This window comes from Falco punctatus (genome assembly GCF_963210335.1).
Source record: "Falco punctatus genome assembly, chromosome: 2".
Classification (NCBI taxonomy): Eukaryota; Metazoa; Chordata; class Aves; order Falconiformes; family Falconidae; genus Falco; species Falco punctatus.
Window position 1 is genome coordinate 64,682,602 of NC_137581.1, and position 19,864 is coordinate 64,702,465.

Below are 19,864 nucleotides of genomic sequence, written 5' to 3' on the forward strand. Positions count from 1 at the left end.
AAAGAGCTTAAATATGACAAGCTTTTTAATATTTTAATTGTTTTTTACATATGGCAGCTTAAAATAATCTACTTGCTTTGCAGTCACATGAATGCAAATTTTTAGAACTTTTGCATTTTATTTATTTTACCCATTGATATTTTGGTCTATTTTATTTGTGTGCTTTTTTCTTTTTGCTACTTGCTTCTCTTCCTATCCTCAGCTAATGACAACCAGCACTCACATGGTAAGACTTATTGTGGATTTGTCATGATATCCATTTCATCTTTTACTGTTCTTTAATTAAACTGTTAAAGAGCAGTTAAATATTTCCTATAGTTGTTTCAAAATATCACTTAAACCTATAGATAGAAATGTTCTTTATTGCTACTTTGTAACTGAAAATATAAAGAACTTGTACCTTAATATACCTTATACTCCATATATCAGGTGTGGTAGAGCCATGAACTTCAAAAAATAAGTAAGCTTTTTGCTTCCTTGCATTTTGTTGTTTTGTTCTATGCTTTTCTGTAACCTACATTTTGTTGCTGACCCTCTTCGCTATAGAAAATTGATTACAATTTCTGCTATAAGTTGCTTGAATGGCTTTAGAAAAGACCCTCAAAGTGAGAGAGAAAATAAACTGCACAATATTTGTTAACTATATGTAATATACATGTTTGCTAGAAATGCAATATTCAAATATCATTACATACCATCTTTGTGACATCTATCAGGGAAATAAACTGCTAGTGTGTGAGAGAACACTTGTTAGGAAGAGCTTTTCTAAGGACAGAATGAATTTCCGTCAGACATAACTGTACACTGCAGCACTTCTTTTCCTGGTACCATTATGTTCTTGTTAGATGTTCAAATTCTGCATCAGTTTGTATTTATAGTCCTCAGAATTAGACTTCTTATACTTGCACACAGTTTGTAAATGGTTTGCATTGCAAATATTATGACTGGGTTCCTTTTTGAAATTTTACTTGAATTCTGTTGCCCACGTTCAATCAAATTGTTCTTGCTAAAGCTCTAAAGCCAGACTAGTGCCTGATTTCCAAACTCTGAATGTTTACATCTACAACTAGATACCCTTGTTAATATTTGATGATAAATGTGTTGTTTGATGAGACATTCTGACTCTTGAGTGTCAGAGAGCGTTAGAAAATTCATCATTATTCAGTATGTACGCTCATGTGTATGTATAAAACTTACAGATACTGAGTTGCAATTCTATATGTAAAGGCTTGCAAATGTTACTGTTGTCAGAGATACACATGTGAGTTCATACATAACATGAATGCTAGTTGGTGTTGATGCTTATTTCCAAGTACGTAAATTATGCTCAGATAGGGAAAAAGTCAATGAAATGTTTGAGGGTTTGAAAGGTTTACCACAACATTATTATGGAACAAGGAAAAGGTAGGAAGCAGGAAAGGGGATAAAAGAGCTGAAAGTAACACTAATGATACAAGATGATTCAAGTTAGGTTCCAAATTGTTAAAATGGGTGCCGAAGCAAAAATTTTGAATTAACCTTTCCCTCCAGAAATGAACTAATCAGCATTGTTGCAAAACTAGTAAAAAGTGAAGAAAGTCAATGTCTTTCACTTAGACTGATGCCTGTGTCAGACTAAAATTTGCATACCATTAAGCTTGCTTCCAAGCATAATCCCCCCAGTGATGGTTCTCAGTATTTAGAAATTTGTTTGAAACTGTTTGCATGCTGTAGAGTGATATTACTAGCATAATAGAAAAGTGTACTTTTAATCACTGAAATTTGCTTCATAAATGTTTGCCTGTCATTTCCTGGTAAATAAAATAAGATGCCAAAGATTTATCTCTTACTAATTGCTATTGATTTGTGATACTGCTTTGTGTGTATGGTGTTCCACTCTGGATATGACATCACGGTTGGTGGTATAAAAACATATAGTCAGAGACCAACTACATAAGGAAGGTAAAAAGAAAAGAAGGCCCCATAGAAGTAATTGCAGGTTGACAATGTGATCTTAGTTTACCCACATGAGAATATGTATTTCCTGTGTGATTTTTTTTTTTTTTTATTTTAACATTTGATGTGGTGTGGATTAAGTATAATTGTTAAGCTGGGTTCAGAGATAGGTAGGAGAAACTGAGTTAAAAGGAATAACAGACTGGGAAATACAAAACAGCAAGGATGAAAGGTGAGTAGAATGATGAATTGGAACATGGAAGATCAACAAATACAGTCACAGAAGAAGGAGGGGAAGTCTTGTATAGGCTGGGAGCAGAGCACAGAAAAATATTTGTTAATAAACTAGCTGTTAACAAACAGACTTACAAAAGGCTGATTCACAGCCTGAAGACATGAGTGGTATCTTCAGATACTCAATGCTGAAAAAATACATTGTGAGATTTTGTAACTCACACCATCCCATATTGCTCTGCTTAACTTTCTCTGTGCCAAATTAGCAGCCTTACGGAGTCTGGTGACCCTGTGCTATGACCTCATTTTCTGAGCTAAAAAGCTGGGTAGGTGAAGAGTTTGGTTGCAGCCCGGTGCTTTCTAGCCTGACACACAAAGCTTTTATTGGAAGTACGGACACATCAGTTCAGTGTGCAGAAACTTAGACTGACACTAGGCTCTCTGAGAGATGCCAGATACGACATGAGAGTATTGTGTAAAATTTAACTGCAGAAGAAAGCCAGTAAATGGCATAATTTGAAGTTCCTGAACCAGATTCCTGTCCAGTTTAAACTGCGTTGATTTTTTTTTCAGGGCACAGAAAATGCTGTAGTGATGGCATGACCCTATAAAATTATTGTATTACATACCAAACCAAAAGGTCAAAATGCTAAAGGTTTTCTCCACTTCATCTTGTGTTCTGTACACTCGGTCACACATTGAGTAATTTTAAAATAATGAAATGGTTACTCAGAATAATGAATCTTCTTCAGCCAGTCATTTGTTTATTTTTAAAAATCATTTTCCTTTCCCAGTTGATCACATTATCTCAGCCTAGTTTCCTACAGATTTCTGTCTTGTGGCTGGCCGTAGTCTCCATTCAGAGTTTTTCCTGCTGCAGCACATTCATGTGGTCACTTGCCTGTGTGGATCCCCTGTCATCTAGTATTGGGTGAGCTCATACAGAATAATGTAGATGGGAAGGGACCCTGGAGGTGATCCAGTTCAATTCCCTATGTTCTTCAGGGCTAATCAAAATCAAGTTGCTCAAGGCTTTGTCTAGTCTTTTTCAAGTTTTGAATATCCCTGAGGATGGAGATTCCATAAGCTCTTTGGGCAACCTGTTGCAATGTTTTTCTGCCTTCATGGTAAAAAAAATTATCCTAATACCTAAGCAGATTTTTTCTTGTTGCTGAAGAGAGGTTTGTTCCAGTTCTTCGTCTTTGTAATTGTTTTTAAAATAATTGTGGGTAGCTACTAGGTTGTTCCTTGACCTCCCCTCCACCACAGTAAATAAGTCCTTGAACCTCTCATCACAGGATAGCTATAGACTGCTAACCACCTTGGTTGCCTGCCACTTGATCCTTTCCAATTTTTTTCACATCCCTCTTGAACTGAGGGGCCCAGAACTGGACATGGTATTCCAGGTTCAACCTCCCTGTAGCTGGGTAGGCGGGAGTAATAACCTTTCTTTAGTGACCATGTTCCTCCCAGTACAGCTCAGTTTGCAGTTTCCCGGACGTATAGAGAGAACATGGTATAGGATTGTATTCACCCTGGAGTCCACTGTAACCCCACTGCAGCTTCCTTTTCAGCAGGGCCGTTGCTCAGCCAGTCAGTTCCAATATATGTTGTTACTCCTCCATAGGTGTAAAACTGTGCTCTTTTCCTTGTTTGATTTATAAGATGTCTATTAGCCCACTTCTCAAATCAGTGGAGGTCTCGTCTCCCTAGATGGAAACTCTGCCATTCACTGTCAACTATTCTCTATTTTTGTATCACCTGGGAGCTTGCTCATGATGTTCTGTGTGTCACCACTAGGCCACTGACAGAGACATTCAACCATATCAGCCCCAGCATCAGTCCTTAGTGTGGTTCACTGATCAAGAGCAGCCAACCGTCAAGGACATTGACCACGAAACTTTTGAGTCCAGTGGTTCAGAAAGTTCTCGACTCAAGTAGCAGCCTGTTTGCCCAGCCCCTGCTTCCTTATCTTCTGAATGAGAATGCTGTCCAAGTCAAGTGTCAAACACCTTGTTAAATTCAAAATACATTGCATCCAGTGCTCTCCCTCCTTAACAACTCCTTAACCTGTTGCTTCCACACTGTCGGCTGCTCCTTCCCCAGCTTTGCTGTTAAATGCAAGGAGCAGGTTTTGGTCATGAAGACTAATATCCAGAGTATTGAATATTTAAGCACTTCCACACCTTCTTCTAGGTTGTCCTACCACTCCATCAGTGGACATACCTTTTCCTTTTGAAGCAAGGATACCTGTAAATATCCTTTTTGTCACCCTCAACATCCCTCACTAACCACAGTTTGAGCTGGGCTCCGCAGAATGGCCAGGGTTGGAAGGCACCTCTGGAGATCATCCAGTCCAAGCCCCTGCTACAGCAGGGTCACCCACAGCAGGTTGCACAGAGTTGTGTCCAGGCAGGTTTTGAATGTCCCCAGAGGAGGCAGCTGCACAGCCCCTCTGGGCAGCCTGTCCCAGTGCCCTGTGTCTTTGTTCCTCTGTACCCAAGTAATGACTTTATGCTACCTGTTTGCTGCCTGCCCATATTGTCATCTCTTGTATGCTCCCATTTTGCCTTTTTGTTCATTGAGAAACATCCTGCTTGGCCAACTGGGCCTTCTGCTGAAATTCCATGTCTTCCTGTAGAAGGGAGTTCATGAGACCTCAGCGGTTGTATCTTCCAAAATCTTTCCATTGTCTTGGGCACCCTTGTCTTTCATGGATGCAATACTCTGAATCAAACAGTCTCTTCTCCTAAAATACAGTGACCTAACTCTGTTGCTTACTTTCCCAGTGTTCCTCTGGATCCGGAACCTTGTCATCTGATAACTGCTGCAGTCCAGGCACTCCTCTTTGACCGTACTCACCACTAGTTTTTCCCTCCATCAGCATTAATGATCATTTCTGCCCACTTAAACCAACAAAAAACCCCAACAAAACCAAACACAAAAAAAACCCTGTTTTTATTTCATTATGCAGTTGGGGAGAAAATCAACCACAATTAGTATTAGTGTTTTGTCTTAGAATGTATGTAGAACATTTAGGTACTTACCTGGCTTTGATGGTTATCACATTCTTTCTTGTACTGTTACTCATCTGTGTAACATGCTGTTGAACCTCCCAAGAAACTTGGGGTACCAAGGACAGCAGAGAAGGGAGATCAGAGAAAAGATGATGTCCAAGAAGATTAATGAAAATACAGCAGTTCATTTGTGAATCTCAGTGATTCATTAACTGTGCTACACTTGATTTTTATTGAGTAACATACCTGTGATCAATGCTTGAGTGCATTGATTGTGGTTTTTTCCTGTCTGAAAATGAAATCTGAGGTGTGTACACCCAAGGGCAAGAAACCAAAACACTTTGCACTGGATAGAATGGGTGGAATGATGTAAGAATTCAGTAGTTTTGCTTAAGTGTCAGTTCCTGATACAAAGCAATATATAGCTTTAAGAGGTTATTCTGGACAATTCACCAAAGTATTGGGCAATATTACCTGTAACTGCTTTGGACCATTTTTTATAGATGTTTGGAAACTGGACCTTTGGAACACTGGTGTTTACTGTGCTCGTATTCACGGTTACATTGAAGGTAAGTTATGCTGTATATTATCCATTGAAACTTTCTTAGAGCTTGTTTTCTAGTTGCTGCTTACTTATATTGGTTTCCCTCTACAACCACACATTGTCATATTAGTTTATATACAGATTTTGCTATCTGTGCCTTCTTAACTTTCCTCAAAATTGAAAAACTTTTTTTTTTAGCTAATTTTGTGCAGACTCCTTCCCTTTTTTCAAAGGGTGTCATTTTATTTCATTTCCTGCTGAGTGTTCTGTTACTTCTAGATAGTAATAACACCATATAATCTCATTTGTTTTTTTTTCAGCTTGCACTAGATACTCACTATTGGACATGGATAAATCACTTCATGATCTGGGGATCGCTGGTATTCTACATTATCTTTTCTCTGCTCTGGGGAGGAATTATTTGGTATGAACCCTAATCTAAATCTCATTGCAAAAGTTGTTTCAGAAACAAAGTTATTACGTATTTCACCTTCTTGTTGCAAACAGAATTAAATTTAGCTTTTATATACTGCAGAACTCCCAACAGCAATCACATTTTAAACACATCAGTAATGGTAATTAGAGAATGCTCAGCTCTTCTTTCACTGACTGTCTGCTAAAATACTCTTAAAGAAGAGTATGAGGAGAAGAATATCAGACTTCAGGCTGCTACTGGGGCTGCTCAGTAGTGTCAGTGGGAAGCAGTGCAAAGGTTGGTCTAAGGAGCTGAGGCTTCATATCTGAGGCAAAATGTCATGGAGTGGGTCACATCTGTGCAGCCTGGGGCCAGTCACCTGCCTCCTGGGCTTGTCTTGGAGGGAGCTAGCTGTAGCAGTGTAAACTAGAGACAGGGAGTGGAACTCACATTGAAGCTGTGTGGATGACCAGGAGTCCTTGTGTTTGAGCTCATTATTTGTCCCCTTGTTTAGCAAAGTAGATTTACTGTATGAGCAATGTCGGAGCACCTACTTGTTCTACTGTTGGTAACAAGCTTTTTAAGAATTAGTAAACTCTTGTATGTAGCTGATGGAAAGTGGTTGGTTTGCCTTTTTTTTATCTATTAAAAAATTCCGTTTACTTGAAAGAGAAATGTTCGGGAAGGAGATAGAGTTGAAACAAATTCAAGTTCTTACTATGCCTGATAGCCATCAGGAACTTAATTTGCATTTCTCACCTGTAGAGTGCCCAGTTACAAGGTTACCTTTTCTGACTACTTCTGCTGGAGCTGTTCTGCTTTGTAGATACAAGTAACCATTTTAGGGGACCAGAGAGAAAGCAGAGGTTAACTGTTGCATGGTGATTAAGGTGCCATCCAATTTGGAGCAAGGATTTGTATTTCAATGTGTCCTTTGCAAATGAGTAACCACCTGTCAACTCCTTGGATATTCAGTAGCCTCTTTGTTTTGTTTTGTTGTTGATTTTGGGTTTTTTTTCCCCCATTAAGATCAGATCTCAGTTTCTTCAGCATCAGAATGAAAACAGTTTGCAAAAACGAATTTTCCTGATAATGTTTTCCAGCCAGCCTTGCTGTGTATTAGAGATGTGACTATTTACATGTAGCAATGTAGTTTAACGTGGCCACCTTTTTAGAATGCAAAGATTCTGTCAAATTTTGGAAACTAGCAGGAAACAGCCCTACTGGTAGGAGGCCTTTATACTGCAGTGTTGCTGCAAAGTGTGCTTTGGTCTTTGCGCTTAGTAAATTCAGCCTCCGGTTCCCGTTACTGTACAGTGATGGCATTTTAATGACCACACAGCTGCCATGGAGATACAGGGAGACACAAAAGTGAAGGTAGTGACAGTGGGGGCACATACCATCGTGGTGAACAGGTTAGGGAGCATAACATGACACCATGAGAGTTGCTTTGGGGAGCTTGAGAGTTATGAAAAAAGATGTGGTCAACAAGCCTTATCCTGAGGATACAGGCAAACGAGTGTGCGTTGGGAAAGAGGAGGGAAGTGATGGGTGGAACACTGAGAAGAAAGGTGGAAAATATCTGAGGCAAGATAAGGAGTAGATGGAAGAGCATAAACAGAATACAAATGTGACTTTAGTTTGTCTTTGCAAGGGAGAGGCAGCATGGGAGAGAGGACAACATGGTATTTCCTGCAGCCTGGAAGTCAAGAGGAAGATAGTTATCTTAGCCAGTGCGTGTTTAGATCTCCTGAGAAAACTGGGATGGATGAACTCCCACAAACTGGGAAGCTGACCTTGAAATATTTCATCACTGTCATAACTTTTGTATTTAACGTTGCCAGTCTCGCGTATTGAAGTGTAATATCTATTTAATCTTTTTCCTGCCAGGCCTTTTCTCAATTATCAGAGGATGTATTATGTGTTCATGCAAATGCTGTCTAGTGGTCCTGCGTGGCTGGGTATAATTCTGCTCATAACTGTCAGCCTTCTTCCAGATGTTCTCAAGAAGGTCTTATGCAGACAGTTGTGGCCTACAGCAACAGAAAGAATCCAGGTAAAAATATTTTTCATTGTGAAGCTAGTCTTTTGTATCACAACTCTCTAATAATTAGACCTCTTTCAAGATTAGAGACAAGATTAGAACAGAGGTTCCCCATCTGTGGTGTTGTGGTTTAACCACTGAAGCCAGTACAGGTGTATATCACTCACAGGTTGTACACCAGCCCCTTCTGAGCAGTACAGTAAAACATGCTGCCAGGTGGTATTTACCTGAGTCCTGGGGCAAACCCTGTGCCTCTGGACCAGCAACCACCGGGAAATCAGCTTGTGAGGATGGTGGGAGGCAGGTACATGGCTCAACATGATTTCTGATTTGAGGAGATAAGGGCGAGGGGACTGGGAACTCCGTGAGGATGGATCGGATGCACTTCCATTGGTCTGGACAGCAAGTGTGCCTGCTCTTCTGGAGTATTCAGAGGCACTGCCCACACCCCTGAATTGAAGTAATTATCTTTCACACCAAGTCATTTTACTGCCTAAATGTAACTCTAACGTGGACATTTTAGCATTTACCGTCCAAGCTGAGCATACTTATCTGAAATGGAAAACAGCTAAAATAAGATAAGCTCAAAATAAAACTAATAGGAAGGGAGCGTGTGATTTTATTGAAATCCCCTTTAACGTAGGGCTTTGCACAAGCAGTTGCAATCCCATACCAAGGGACTCTACAACTGCATGTGTGTTGAACAAATCTAGAATTTATACACTTAAAATAAATGTGATGAATATATAGTAAGTTGGTAAGGAATATATAGTAAACTCATGCCAACATTTATATTGCATGATCTGTGCCATATGATACTTTCTTAGCACACTACTTTTTACTGATGCTGTGCCTGTTACAAAAACACATGTATTAAAACTTATTCACATTCTAGTAATCATTTTTCCCTCTTTTTGTATTTCAACTTACATTTTGCCTGTTCTGATACACTATTTCACTTAAATGTGCCTTGCTGTGCCAATGGGAAGAGTACTAGTCTCCTTTCTTCTGATCAGCCCAAAAGGAGAAGCTGCTGTGTAAATACAGGCTTGCCCTGCCGAGGCTGCAAGGCAAGCCAGGAGCTGTGGGAAGCATGGTACTATTCGGGGGCCATCAGACCAGCCTCAACAGAAAATGTTACCTGTATTTTTGACCCCAACAAACTTTCATATATTGTATATGTTAGAAGGTGAAGGACAGTAGAGGTGTCGCACCTAAAACTTAATGCTACTGCCCTTGCCCTTTTCAGCCCATCAACTACCACTGGTAGGTTAAAATAATGAGTTTACCAGCAACTGTGTGGGTAGGGATTCGTTAGCGTTTTGGTGTCTGAGAAGATACTTTGCATTAAGAGGAAAGGAATCAAGGAACTTCACTTCCAATGAAAGTAAAATTTCCATACCCCTTGCCATTGCTTCGGACAACGTGTACAAGGTACAATTTGTACCTTGAATGTATAGTTGTGAAAATGCCCACTTCAGGAGGACAGAAAAGAATAAAGAATAACAGAAAAGCATTCCCAGGCAGATCAGTATTTAGTGGTTTTCTATTTTGATGTCTTTAATGGATATCTCTTTGCCATGTATGCTACTTGAGGAAGAAGTTGATCTTGGTATAGGTTCTGCACGTTTAATTTAGAAGTCTAAAGAGAGGGAATGAGGATGGGTTAATGCAAGAAACAAGCTAGCAATAGAAAGCATTTCTTACAGACATTGTATATTAGTGCTGGAAAATGAATCAATTGCAAAGCAGACTGTGGGCTTAACATTGGCAGTATTCATTTTTTAATGTTTAGTAGAAAATCTTTGACTTTTAACCAGATATATCCCTTGTGTTTCTTCTTTCCTCTCTCTGTTTCTTCCTGTCTTCCAATCTGCTTTGTCTAAATAACTGCTACCTTGCTTTAAACATAAATGATGTGCACGGTTACCTCGTACAATCTCCTGGGGAAATCAGACTAAACATCAGTGCCTTTCTGTTGAGCAGTCCACCATCTTTATGCTTTCTCAGACTTCAAGCAGTCTAAGTTTCTAATGGAACAAAAGGTGACTTTTTTCCTGCCTTTCTGCATGCTTGGCCATTTCATTCAAAGGACAGTGTAAAGTTTATCATCAGAAGTTATTTACCGTACTCATTATCTCCATATCTGATTCACATCAACTCATATGTTGAAGAATACTTTTTAGTGTAGTTTTTTCCTTCTTCTGTTTGTTTATCTCAAAGAGTCTATGAATCATTGTCAGAATCCATCACTATCACTACCATTTTTGTTGCTGTTGTTACTGTATTTTACATAATGTTCTGCCTCAAGAATCTAGGATTCTTAGATACCCATTTTAATCATTGGTCTCTGTAGGTGAATGCATGTCATGTTTGCATTGTACCCGAGTCAATTGAATAGCTGTCACACAAAGAAGTGATAATTCTGATTATGCTGATGTTAACTAGCATCATACAGAAAATGTGGTACTGGAAACCATTTAAGTGATCTTTAGAATTCATTAATGTATTTGCTCTGCTGTGATAAAAGAAAATGCAACTTTTTATTAATATATTATTTCCAGCACGCATTTTGAAACTGAGCTTTCCTTATTCCATTTTATGACATTCTGTGCTCTTTCTAGCACAAAAACAGCTCAAGATCCAGAAATACATGGCATTTGATAAAATACAAATGTAGAAGAAATGCTAGTAAATCTTGGCTTCCCTGCAGTCTGCAAGAAAATTATTTTTTGCTGAATACTAGGAGACTGTTGGTTTCCATTGCACATTTTATATCTTTGTTTCTTTACTGGTTAAGATAAAAAATACATTTCCTTCTTCTTTCCCCCTTCAAAAATGTATAGTCAATAAAATTGGCTGTAATTACATAGGTGACAGGGAAAATACACAAAGTTTTTTCACTATTGAAAATTCTGGCTAAAATTGGCTCTTAAGTGCCTTAGGGTTGGTTTGAGCTGACCTTTTAAACAATTCTTTTTAAACTTACTGCATTCTTATAAGCTATATTGCTTTATTTGTAATAAAAGGGCTTCTGGAACAGTTAAAGAGATTAACGCATGACTAGCCGCCACCTCCCAGGTTACTATATCAGTTCTCCTCAGGCAGTAAGATCACATAAAGCCTTTGAAGCTATTTGGATGCCTTTCAAGTTTTCAATTATTTGCAAGTCATTCCAGTCTCTGGTGGATGATCGTTTACCATCATTACCATTCAGAGGTTTTTAAACATTCCAGATATAGCTCTGGGGGTTTTTGAGCTTTTTAGTGACAGATATATATGCACACACAGAGACAAACACATATGTGTGTATACACATACGTATATGTACATACAAGTACATGTATATATATGTGCATGTGTATTTTTATATATACATATATGTGCATACACACAAGTATGAACTGTTGTCTTTTGTGGGCTAAAACATGAATTCTGAATGTGAATTCTGCAAAAGCTTTGGAGGAATCTGTTGCCTTTTGGTAATTTTAGTCAAAAATCTGCTCGTTTCTTATACATGTAGTCCCAGTGACTCTGCAGCTCAATGAAACAAGCTGAATTTTGTGCTTTCGCTGGAAATTGTGCAGCTGTGAGGTTTCTTTCAACCTTTACCTTTAAAAAGCAGTAGGGTATTTATTTTAATGTGTCCAATCTACATTAATTGATTAGATTTCCTTTTTTCAAATTCTTGTTTCATTAATAACAGAAGCTCAGAAGCTCTGTTAGGGAAAATATAAATTCACTTTAAATTATCCTTTTTTCCTTTTTATAATTGTCACTTCAATTGACAGGGTTCCAGCAATCCCAAGCATTTTGTGGCTGAAATACCAGGTGTTTAGATTCTGAGCTGTAAATAACTTCTGTGCTTTCATCCCTTTATAAGAAACATTTTTCTCTTCGCTTCTGATGGATGTTTTTTTTTACTTCGCTTTCACTTCAGCCACAAGATTGGCCCATCAGCCTCCTTACGAGATCTCTACGCTTTGCTGCGCTTGGGGAAACCCAGACTGGTACTTTTTGCCTGGGGAAGCCTCTCTGGGGATCCATCATTCTTCTGTTCCTCAATGGGCTTAGCTGCTGTTGAACAACTGCACGGGGCTCTTAGAAAACTGGTCACCAGCAAACTGTTGCCTTTGTCATGTGTCAGGCTCCTCTTCTATGGAAAACAAAGAAATGGATCTTGCTGTTGCAATATTTGAATCCCATGGAAGAAGTTACCTTGGTAACTCCCCTGCCCTCTCTCCCCAGGGTGTAATGACTAAGCTGTAAGTCAGCCTTCGTTAGCGCTGGCCCCATCACCTCTGTGTGTAGCACCCCCTTCAGTGGGCCAGTTGTTCTGGGGAGCAGCGAAGCGGGATGTCCGCTCCTTAATTTGGAATCGATTTGGCCTCATTGTATCCCGGGGACCTCTCCCATTGAGTACAGGTTGTTGTCAGAGCGGCAGGACACACAGCCCATGGTGCTTAGTCACAGTACAGTTAAGTGCTTTTGAGAGTAATTAAGTATTTTTACGTAAAAACAGAGTTTGAAATGGAATTAAAAACATCCTCAGGGGTGGCTCAAAGGGTTAATTAACCTCAGGATCAAGAAATAGAAACCTTGTTTTACACCAGACAACCTTTCCATTTTAAATCTATCAGAAAATCTGTCTCTTTCACAGGAGTTTGCTTACAGTAGTGCATTTGTACTAAATGGTACAATTCATTCACATTTCCCTCTTCTGTTCAGCAAGAGTCTCACTGTTTTTCCTCATCCTTGCAGAAGAGTATGAGACATAAAACAGCCCTAAATGCACTGGTGAACAGCGATGGGCCACTTCTTGAAGGAAATCTTTCAGCTTCCGAGCCATAATTAGATCAAAGCTAGGTAACAGTACTGTACGTGTTGCCAGTTTGGATTAATTTCTATTGGTGAACTGTGCTATTTACAAATCAACTGTTTCCTCCAGAGTTTTTGATGTACTTTTTCAATATTGATACAAAATCACTATGTTTTACTTGGAGAGCCTAGTTTTTGCAAGAGATGTTCCATGCCACAGGTAAGATTTTTTTGTCTCAGACACTTCCTCACGTAAGGCAAAACAATGAAACAATATACCCTTATTAAAGATCTAAAAATAGATCGTGTTACATATAGGTGTGGTGTGACATTTGTTCTGTAAGAACTGCAGTTGTCATTGCAGTGTACTCACATTACACCATAGTGTAGAATACATAAAGTCAAAGTGATTCTCACACCCAAACAGTTTATCCATCATCTCTCATACTCTTAAATACATATATAGACCAAATGCAAGTGGCAGAACAAGAAGATAACCAGACAAAGGAAGTGAGTTACTTGTGAATAGGATCTTGGGTCAGGAGACAGGGGCTCTATACCTGATGGTACCTACCACAGTAATGTGTTCTGCATAGACCAGCGCGTTGCTGCATCACTGCCTGGGATGAAAAGCATGGCAGTCTTGCCAAACACCCCAGACAGCAGCATGAGTGGTGAGCTCCTAAATCCTCCAAACGTTAGGGCAGCAGAATGAAGTTCTCCGCTTTACTTCATCTTCTTGCCACACCACTGATTACATCAACAACTATAAGAAGGTCCACTTTTTACTCGGATACATTCCCACCTGGATGCTGTATCTGCTCCAGTCCCTTCATGCTCTCCTGATCACAAAAGCAGCACACGAGGAATCAAGTGAAGGTGCAAAGTACCAATATGTGAAGAGGACAAATGCAGTGTCATGGGCTCTAAGGTTTGAAGGAGGTTGAGGGGTGCTTTTGATTTAATGACTACTAGACAAGTATTAGCAGAAACCCCCAGCTTTCTTGAGTAGCTTCAGGCACGGCAGATTGAAAACACTTACCTTGGAGCTATGTGTAGAAAAAGTGTGATTTTTAGAAATACATATGGTAACTAAAATGCTTCACTTTCTAGCTGGAAGACTAGGAAAAGTAGTTACTGTACAGTGTATGACTACTCCCTCTGACATTTCCAAAACAAAGTCTCTCTGTTACTTCATTATCTATATTTCTCTGCATTAATGGTGGTATTTGGTCTATATATGTATTTAAAAGAACATAGGCCTCACTGTTGGTGAGCAGTTTGGTATAGTTTGACTTTTCCAAGAGTATCCATTGAAAAGAGCTTTCTGATTGCTCACGGTTATGGAAGAATAGTGTCTTAAGCTCGTGGTTGGCATTAAAGTGTAGTATTAAATGTCAGCCAGACTTCTATAAGCTATATTATTAATATTTATTTTGTGATTTTGTTCCCTTTGCTACTGTTTTGCGGTTAACAGAGAAGGAGAAAGGGGGCAATGAAGCACAGAGGATCAGCTGGCTTATATCTCGTTCATGGAGAGAGTGATTGATAACATTGATTTGAATCACACTTACAATGCATTTATATCTTAAATACTGTCACATAACCTCCATACCTCTATACCTGGAAATGATATGTACATTTAGTGAGAAGAATTAGATAAACTCATCGGGAAAGGTGCTGTGCTGATTTTCTGTTAGTTTGTGCACATGTTCCAGGGTCTTCTCATGCAGTTGTGGTGTTAACTGTAGTTGTGAGTATTTCCCGAGTGGAAGTGCTGATTCTGCGAGAGTGGACTGATTATGTGGTACAGATAAATTTTGAGGGACAATTAGGCCAAGATAGTATTGTGATGTGTAGTATAAATTGCCTGTATAGATGCAACATGTAACCTAAGCAAGTCCAAAATCAGATGCAAAAACAAGTGCATTAAACCCCCAGTACTTTCATCTATCAGCACAACCCTCTCTTTGGAAGTACAGGGCAAAGTACTTGAATCTGTCCTGCCTTAAAATTCCCCATAAGAAGTCTTGACTAAAGAAGTTCAGAGATAAAAAGATGTACCAAGAGAGATGGCAAAATGAAAGATAAACAATCTGTAACAATTCAACTTGAAATCAGTCCTCTGCGTCTTCATCTGTTCTCTAAAGAGGCCATTATCAGGTGTAGAGATTTTATGTAAAATTATGCCTGGTTCTGTAGGCCTTAATGTAAAAATAATCATGTTGAAAGTGATTGATTGCTCAACAACATGAAGGGTTATACCTTTGCATGAAACAAATAGCCTGAGTGGTGATCCAGTGAAAGAGCACAGTGGCCCTGTGAAAGAATGTAATTGTAGACTTTTAGCTCTGAGATCATCTTATTTACTGTGTGTTTGGGTTTTTTTTCCCTTTAACAGAATGCATCGAGGCACTGTCAGGAGCACATCTCGGAATTCACACCTCTTGCCTGTCTGAAAAGCCCAAGATACAGGAGCAGTGACTGCAGCAATTCCCCAGCAAGAAGGTCTAATTCTCATTCTAAAAAAATGATGTTTACGCACTGGAAAGGCGTTGATTATTCAGTACTTCCATCTGTCTTTGGTTATTCAAATAAGCATTGCCGTCCCAGTGCAGGCTACCGCTACAGTGGGTCAGGTTTGGAAACATCTGTATGACAGAACACCAAGTCAAGCCTTTAAAAACTGTATTTTGTTTATTTCTTTTTTCAGGAAACAAACATGTCACAAATATATTAAACTATATGTGGCTTTTGCTGTCTGAGGTAGTGTTCAGACAAACAGGATCAAGAGCTAGAAGTATGAACCCTTCCAGGAAAATAGGCCTCTTTTTATGTTTTGAACTACTGGAGCAATGATCAATCTGCACAGTCTGGTACTGTGAGACTGGTAGCACTAAAAATTCTCTCCATCCTGTGTCAAGACTTCTGTGCATTTACTGCTTCTGTCATCTTTAGTAATTTCTTTGTTACTTGAAGTGTATAGTTTCAGTCAGTGACCTACGTTTTGAGATCAACAGTTTTAATTTTCAGCCAGAAGCAATGACCTCAGTTATCTCCCATGAAAGTCTCCTAAAGCGTATTTAACAAGTGCTGTTTCTGATTTTCCTCTGTCGTTTTTCTTTCTTTGCTCTTTCTGTAGAACAAACTGGTGTTTCCTCTGTGCAAATCTGCTTTCAAGAAACACTCTCTAATATTCACTTCCTTGTAAGTGGCCAAATCAGGGCTGTGTCTGGTTTTCAGTTAGTTTTCCCCCATAGAAAGATAGGCAAAGCAATCCTTGTGTAGAGTATATACACACTTTATGAAGTCAAGTTGGCTGTTAAATAGGTAAATATCATCAATGTTGATATCTGCTCTAGAAACGAATGCCTAAAAGGTCTTTGTGAATTTGTCAAAGGTGGAGATTACCCGGTGTTCCCGCTTCTATCCCCATGATTGTAAAATATGCATAGCAGAAAGTATTATATATTAAGCCTTTTTAGACACAGTTTTTTCCTTAAAAAAAGAAAGGCTGTTTTTCCAAGTAATCATCTTTTACTATCGGGGTTCATCCTCCGAATTTTGATATTTTTTTTTGTTGTGTGTATGGTTAAATCCTGGCTAATTGGCTTGGTAGATGTATTACAAAGCACGCAACTGTTAACTTTGGTAAGCAAACCACAAGGTGGCACACGGCTGTTTACTAACAGTTGAGCTGTGGTCGTGATACAGAAAGTAGTTTGACTGCAAGGATTCTGTCTGAATTACTTTAAGAATGACAGCCAACTTGCACTTCTGTTTTCTCTGCTACATTTATGTTACCTTGCACTAATTCAAGTATTAGCTCTGTCCTTGTCTTGTTTCTTTAGTCCAGTGTTTTATTTCGGGGTGCAAAAATACCTGAAGGAGTAATCTGATTTCAACCAATTTCAGCCTGGTGGTTAGAACTGGTTAATAACCATGGTCATTAAATACCTCTGGGAGGACATTAGCTAAAAAGTTATTTCAATGTGAAAACAAATTATTTGGAGTCCGATCTGCAGACTCTATTGGAAGACCTGGCCAAGATATAGTTAGTTGTCGTTTGAATGGACTAGGGTGGCAGAGAAAAATTATTTCCCGTTTTGTGTTTAAAAAAACCAACAGAGGTAAAACAGTTTACTTAGCAATTTACTTTTCAATAAAAAAGAATGAACTTACTAGGAAACGTCCCTCACAATAGTTCGAGTGATCTTCACATTAAACAAACAGTGAACTATTATTAAAATGCCCTGGGACAAGTAGATGATAAAGTGAGTTGTGAAATTTTCAGTATACCAAAGATAAGAGAATTTTTAAAAGTCTAATGATGAGCACCACAGATGAAGGTATTTTTACCATTTAACATGTAGCACTTTTAAGTTTCAAAGAATGTCCTCTTAGCAGTAACATTTTGAAATACATACATTTGTGTGTGGGTGTGGGTGTGTGTACATATACTTGCCATTGCAGACTTGAATGTTGGTCAGTTAGAACTGTCCCCTACATAAAACACTGGTGTATATATTTTTAAAAAGTTAATATGGGTATAAATTTTATACCAGTAGCAGTGACAAATTTCTTGTGTGTAGTTAACAAATTATTTGTAATGTATTTTTTAGAAATCTTAAAATTGCCTTTGCACTGAAATATTTTTCATACTGTAGCTATTTATAAATCTGTTTTACGCATACATTTGTTAACACACCATTTCTATTTTTTTTAAGTATATGTTTTGAAGGCTTTTTTTATACCTATGAGTTTTGGCCACTTAAATTTAGCTTAGAGTGGAGTTGTGGCTGAATGTTAAAATTCTAATGAATGTCAAATAAGAAATATAGGTCTATTGCTCTGTCAGTCTCACCCAAACTATTAATGTTTCATTGGTATTTGTGATTGTGGCGATTAGAGCACTGTACTTCCAGTGCTATACTATTACTGCAAGCTTTTTTACTCTGTAAAGCCTCCTGCTTTTTTACTTTTCTGAGTTCCATCTTTTAGCCTTAAATAAGGAGATTTTTTGCTTGATGTTTTTGAAAATGCTGCATTCCTGTTCTGCCTACTAACAAAGCAGCTCATTGCAAACTTCATGTAGCCTTGCACTTAGAAATTATTGATGATGATATTCAGGCTGAAACACCTGCTTGGGAAATTTTAGTTGAGCATGTCATTTTTTGGAGGAGAAAGAATGCTTGAATTCAAGTGGAAGTTTCTGCTTTGGTTTAGCAATACTTTTACCTTTAAAAGTTGGTAGTTTGTTTGTTAAAGTAGAATGTTTAATGGCAAAAATGTAAAACCAACTCAAATGTGCTTGATGTGCTTTTGCTTTGGTCCCTGCTACTGTTGCCTTGCAAACCTAGTCCACTGCAGCAGGCGTTAACTTGGAGTTTCATTCTAAGTGGATCAGCCAATACAAAGATGAAACAGTAGAAGTTAGATCAAAATGCATTAGGATGTTTTATTATGGATGGGACACTGAAAGGAGACAGATTTTTATGTATTAAAAAAAAAAAAGAATTAAAGAGGAAAAATATAAAAATCTATGTAACTTCCTAACTTGCCTTGTTTAAACTGTTGCAGCTTTAACAGCATAGTGTCTCCATAACTGCTTCTGTAAATGTCTTGAAACTGGTAAGCGCTAACCAAATGTATGTGAAGACTTACTTAGAAAGTATTTCAAGCTTTTCGGCCACTGAAGTTCATATATTCCTGCAGTGGCTTGTGGCGAAAGTTCTTTTTTGTTTTACCATGTACAATAATTGTTTGTTCAGCCACTTAATATAAAAGCTTACAGTTTACTTTCTCGCTTGCATTAGCCTGTTTGTCTTGACCCAGCTGGCTTGCAAATGTAAAAAGAGAAACATAGCTTAACTGAGCAACAGCGCTACTTTTCTTTTGGAAGCCAGTGGGATCATTGTGCTCATGCTACTGTTTCTGTTAAAAAAGCTTTAATGGAAATTTGTGAAAGTATTATGAAAGTGAAAAAGCGCGTGATTCTACTTTGCAGAATAACCTAAAAATCAATTTATATAGCTTTAATTTTTTACCTTACGAAAATTCACAGAATTTCAATCTGTTTTGTCTCTGACACAAATTCTGTGCTATGTACGCATTGCATTTAAAATGTCCTTTCATGATCTAATGTAAAGTAGAATCTGCGAAAGTTGCTGTATGGGGGCTGGGGGGTAGTTATCTGTGCATTAAACATTAAAGATGTCTGTAGTCATCAGCACCAAATTCTGACACTTATTTTTAATTGTACAAATATAGGTGCATTTATTTGAAAATAAATCAGCCTTCAAATCGAATGTTTAGATTAACCTATACCGCTTCATTTATTTGATTTGAAGAGTCAGTGTGTGAATGCATTACTGTAAAGTTTCTTTTCAGTGCTATTTTTAACTTTTATTTCTGTAGATAACCAAATATAACTTGTTTATATTCAGTCACATTTTGGATCCTTATGTAGAATATATAAGCAGGAGACATGAATCTGCTTGCAATAAATATAAACATCCAAGACTGGTTTAAGTTTGCTCATGAGTAATTAAAATAATTCTAGTATGAATATGAGATGATTTCATATTAGTCTGTAATAAAATGTAAGTAGATAACAGAAAATTCAATGGGTGTTTGATTCTGTTACTGAGTATGCTTGTAGTCACATTTAATTTCAGAGAGTATATGTAGCCAGCTAAAAAAGCAACGAAAAGGGAAATTCAGAGAAAGCTGGAACACAAGCGGTGCGTGGGGCTCGTTGCAGAGCTAATAGAAATTGGTAGCAGTCCAGGAGGGCTTTGTTCCTCCTGCAGAGATTGGATAAATGGTAAAGTTCTTCCAAACTAAACTTATAAGCT

General features: G+C 38.2%; 1 protein-coding gene across 9 annotated transcripts in view; it reads left to right on the forward strand.

Moving 5' to 3' along the window:
• The window catches only part of ATP11A (ATPase phospholipid transporting 11A), a 132,401-nt gene extending 112,773 nt beyond the window's left edge, over nt 1–19,628 (forward strand). The window contains exons 26-32 of one of the 9 annotated variants that reach the window (XM_080376048.1): nt 203–226; nt 5,690–5,755; nt 6,051–6,154; nt 8,036–8,201; nt 15,409–15,515; nt 16,150–16,214; nt 18,588–19,628. In XM_080376048.1, the coding sequence (XP_080232174.1) occupies nt 203–226; nt 5,690–5,755; nt 6,051–6,154; nt 8,036–8,201; nt 15,409–15,515; nt 16,150–16,201 (519 nt within the window). In that variant the 3' untranslated portion in view covers nt 16,202–16,214; nt 18,588–19,628. Of the gene's footprint in view, nt 1–202; nt 227–5,689; nt 5,756–6,050; nt 6,155–8,035; nt 8,202–10,145; nt 10,235–12,950; nt 13,067–15,408 lie in introns of all 9 variants that reach the window. The other 8 variants (XR_013926139.1, XM_080376049.1, XM_080376050.1 and 5 more) reach the window with 8 other exon arrangements.
• Nucleotides 19,629–19,864: the final 236 nt, after the last annotated feature.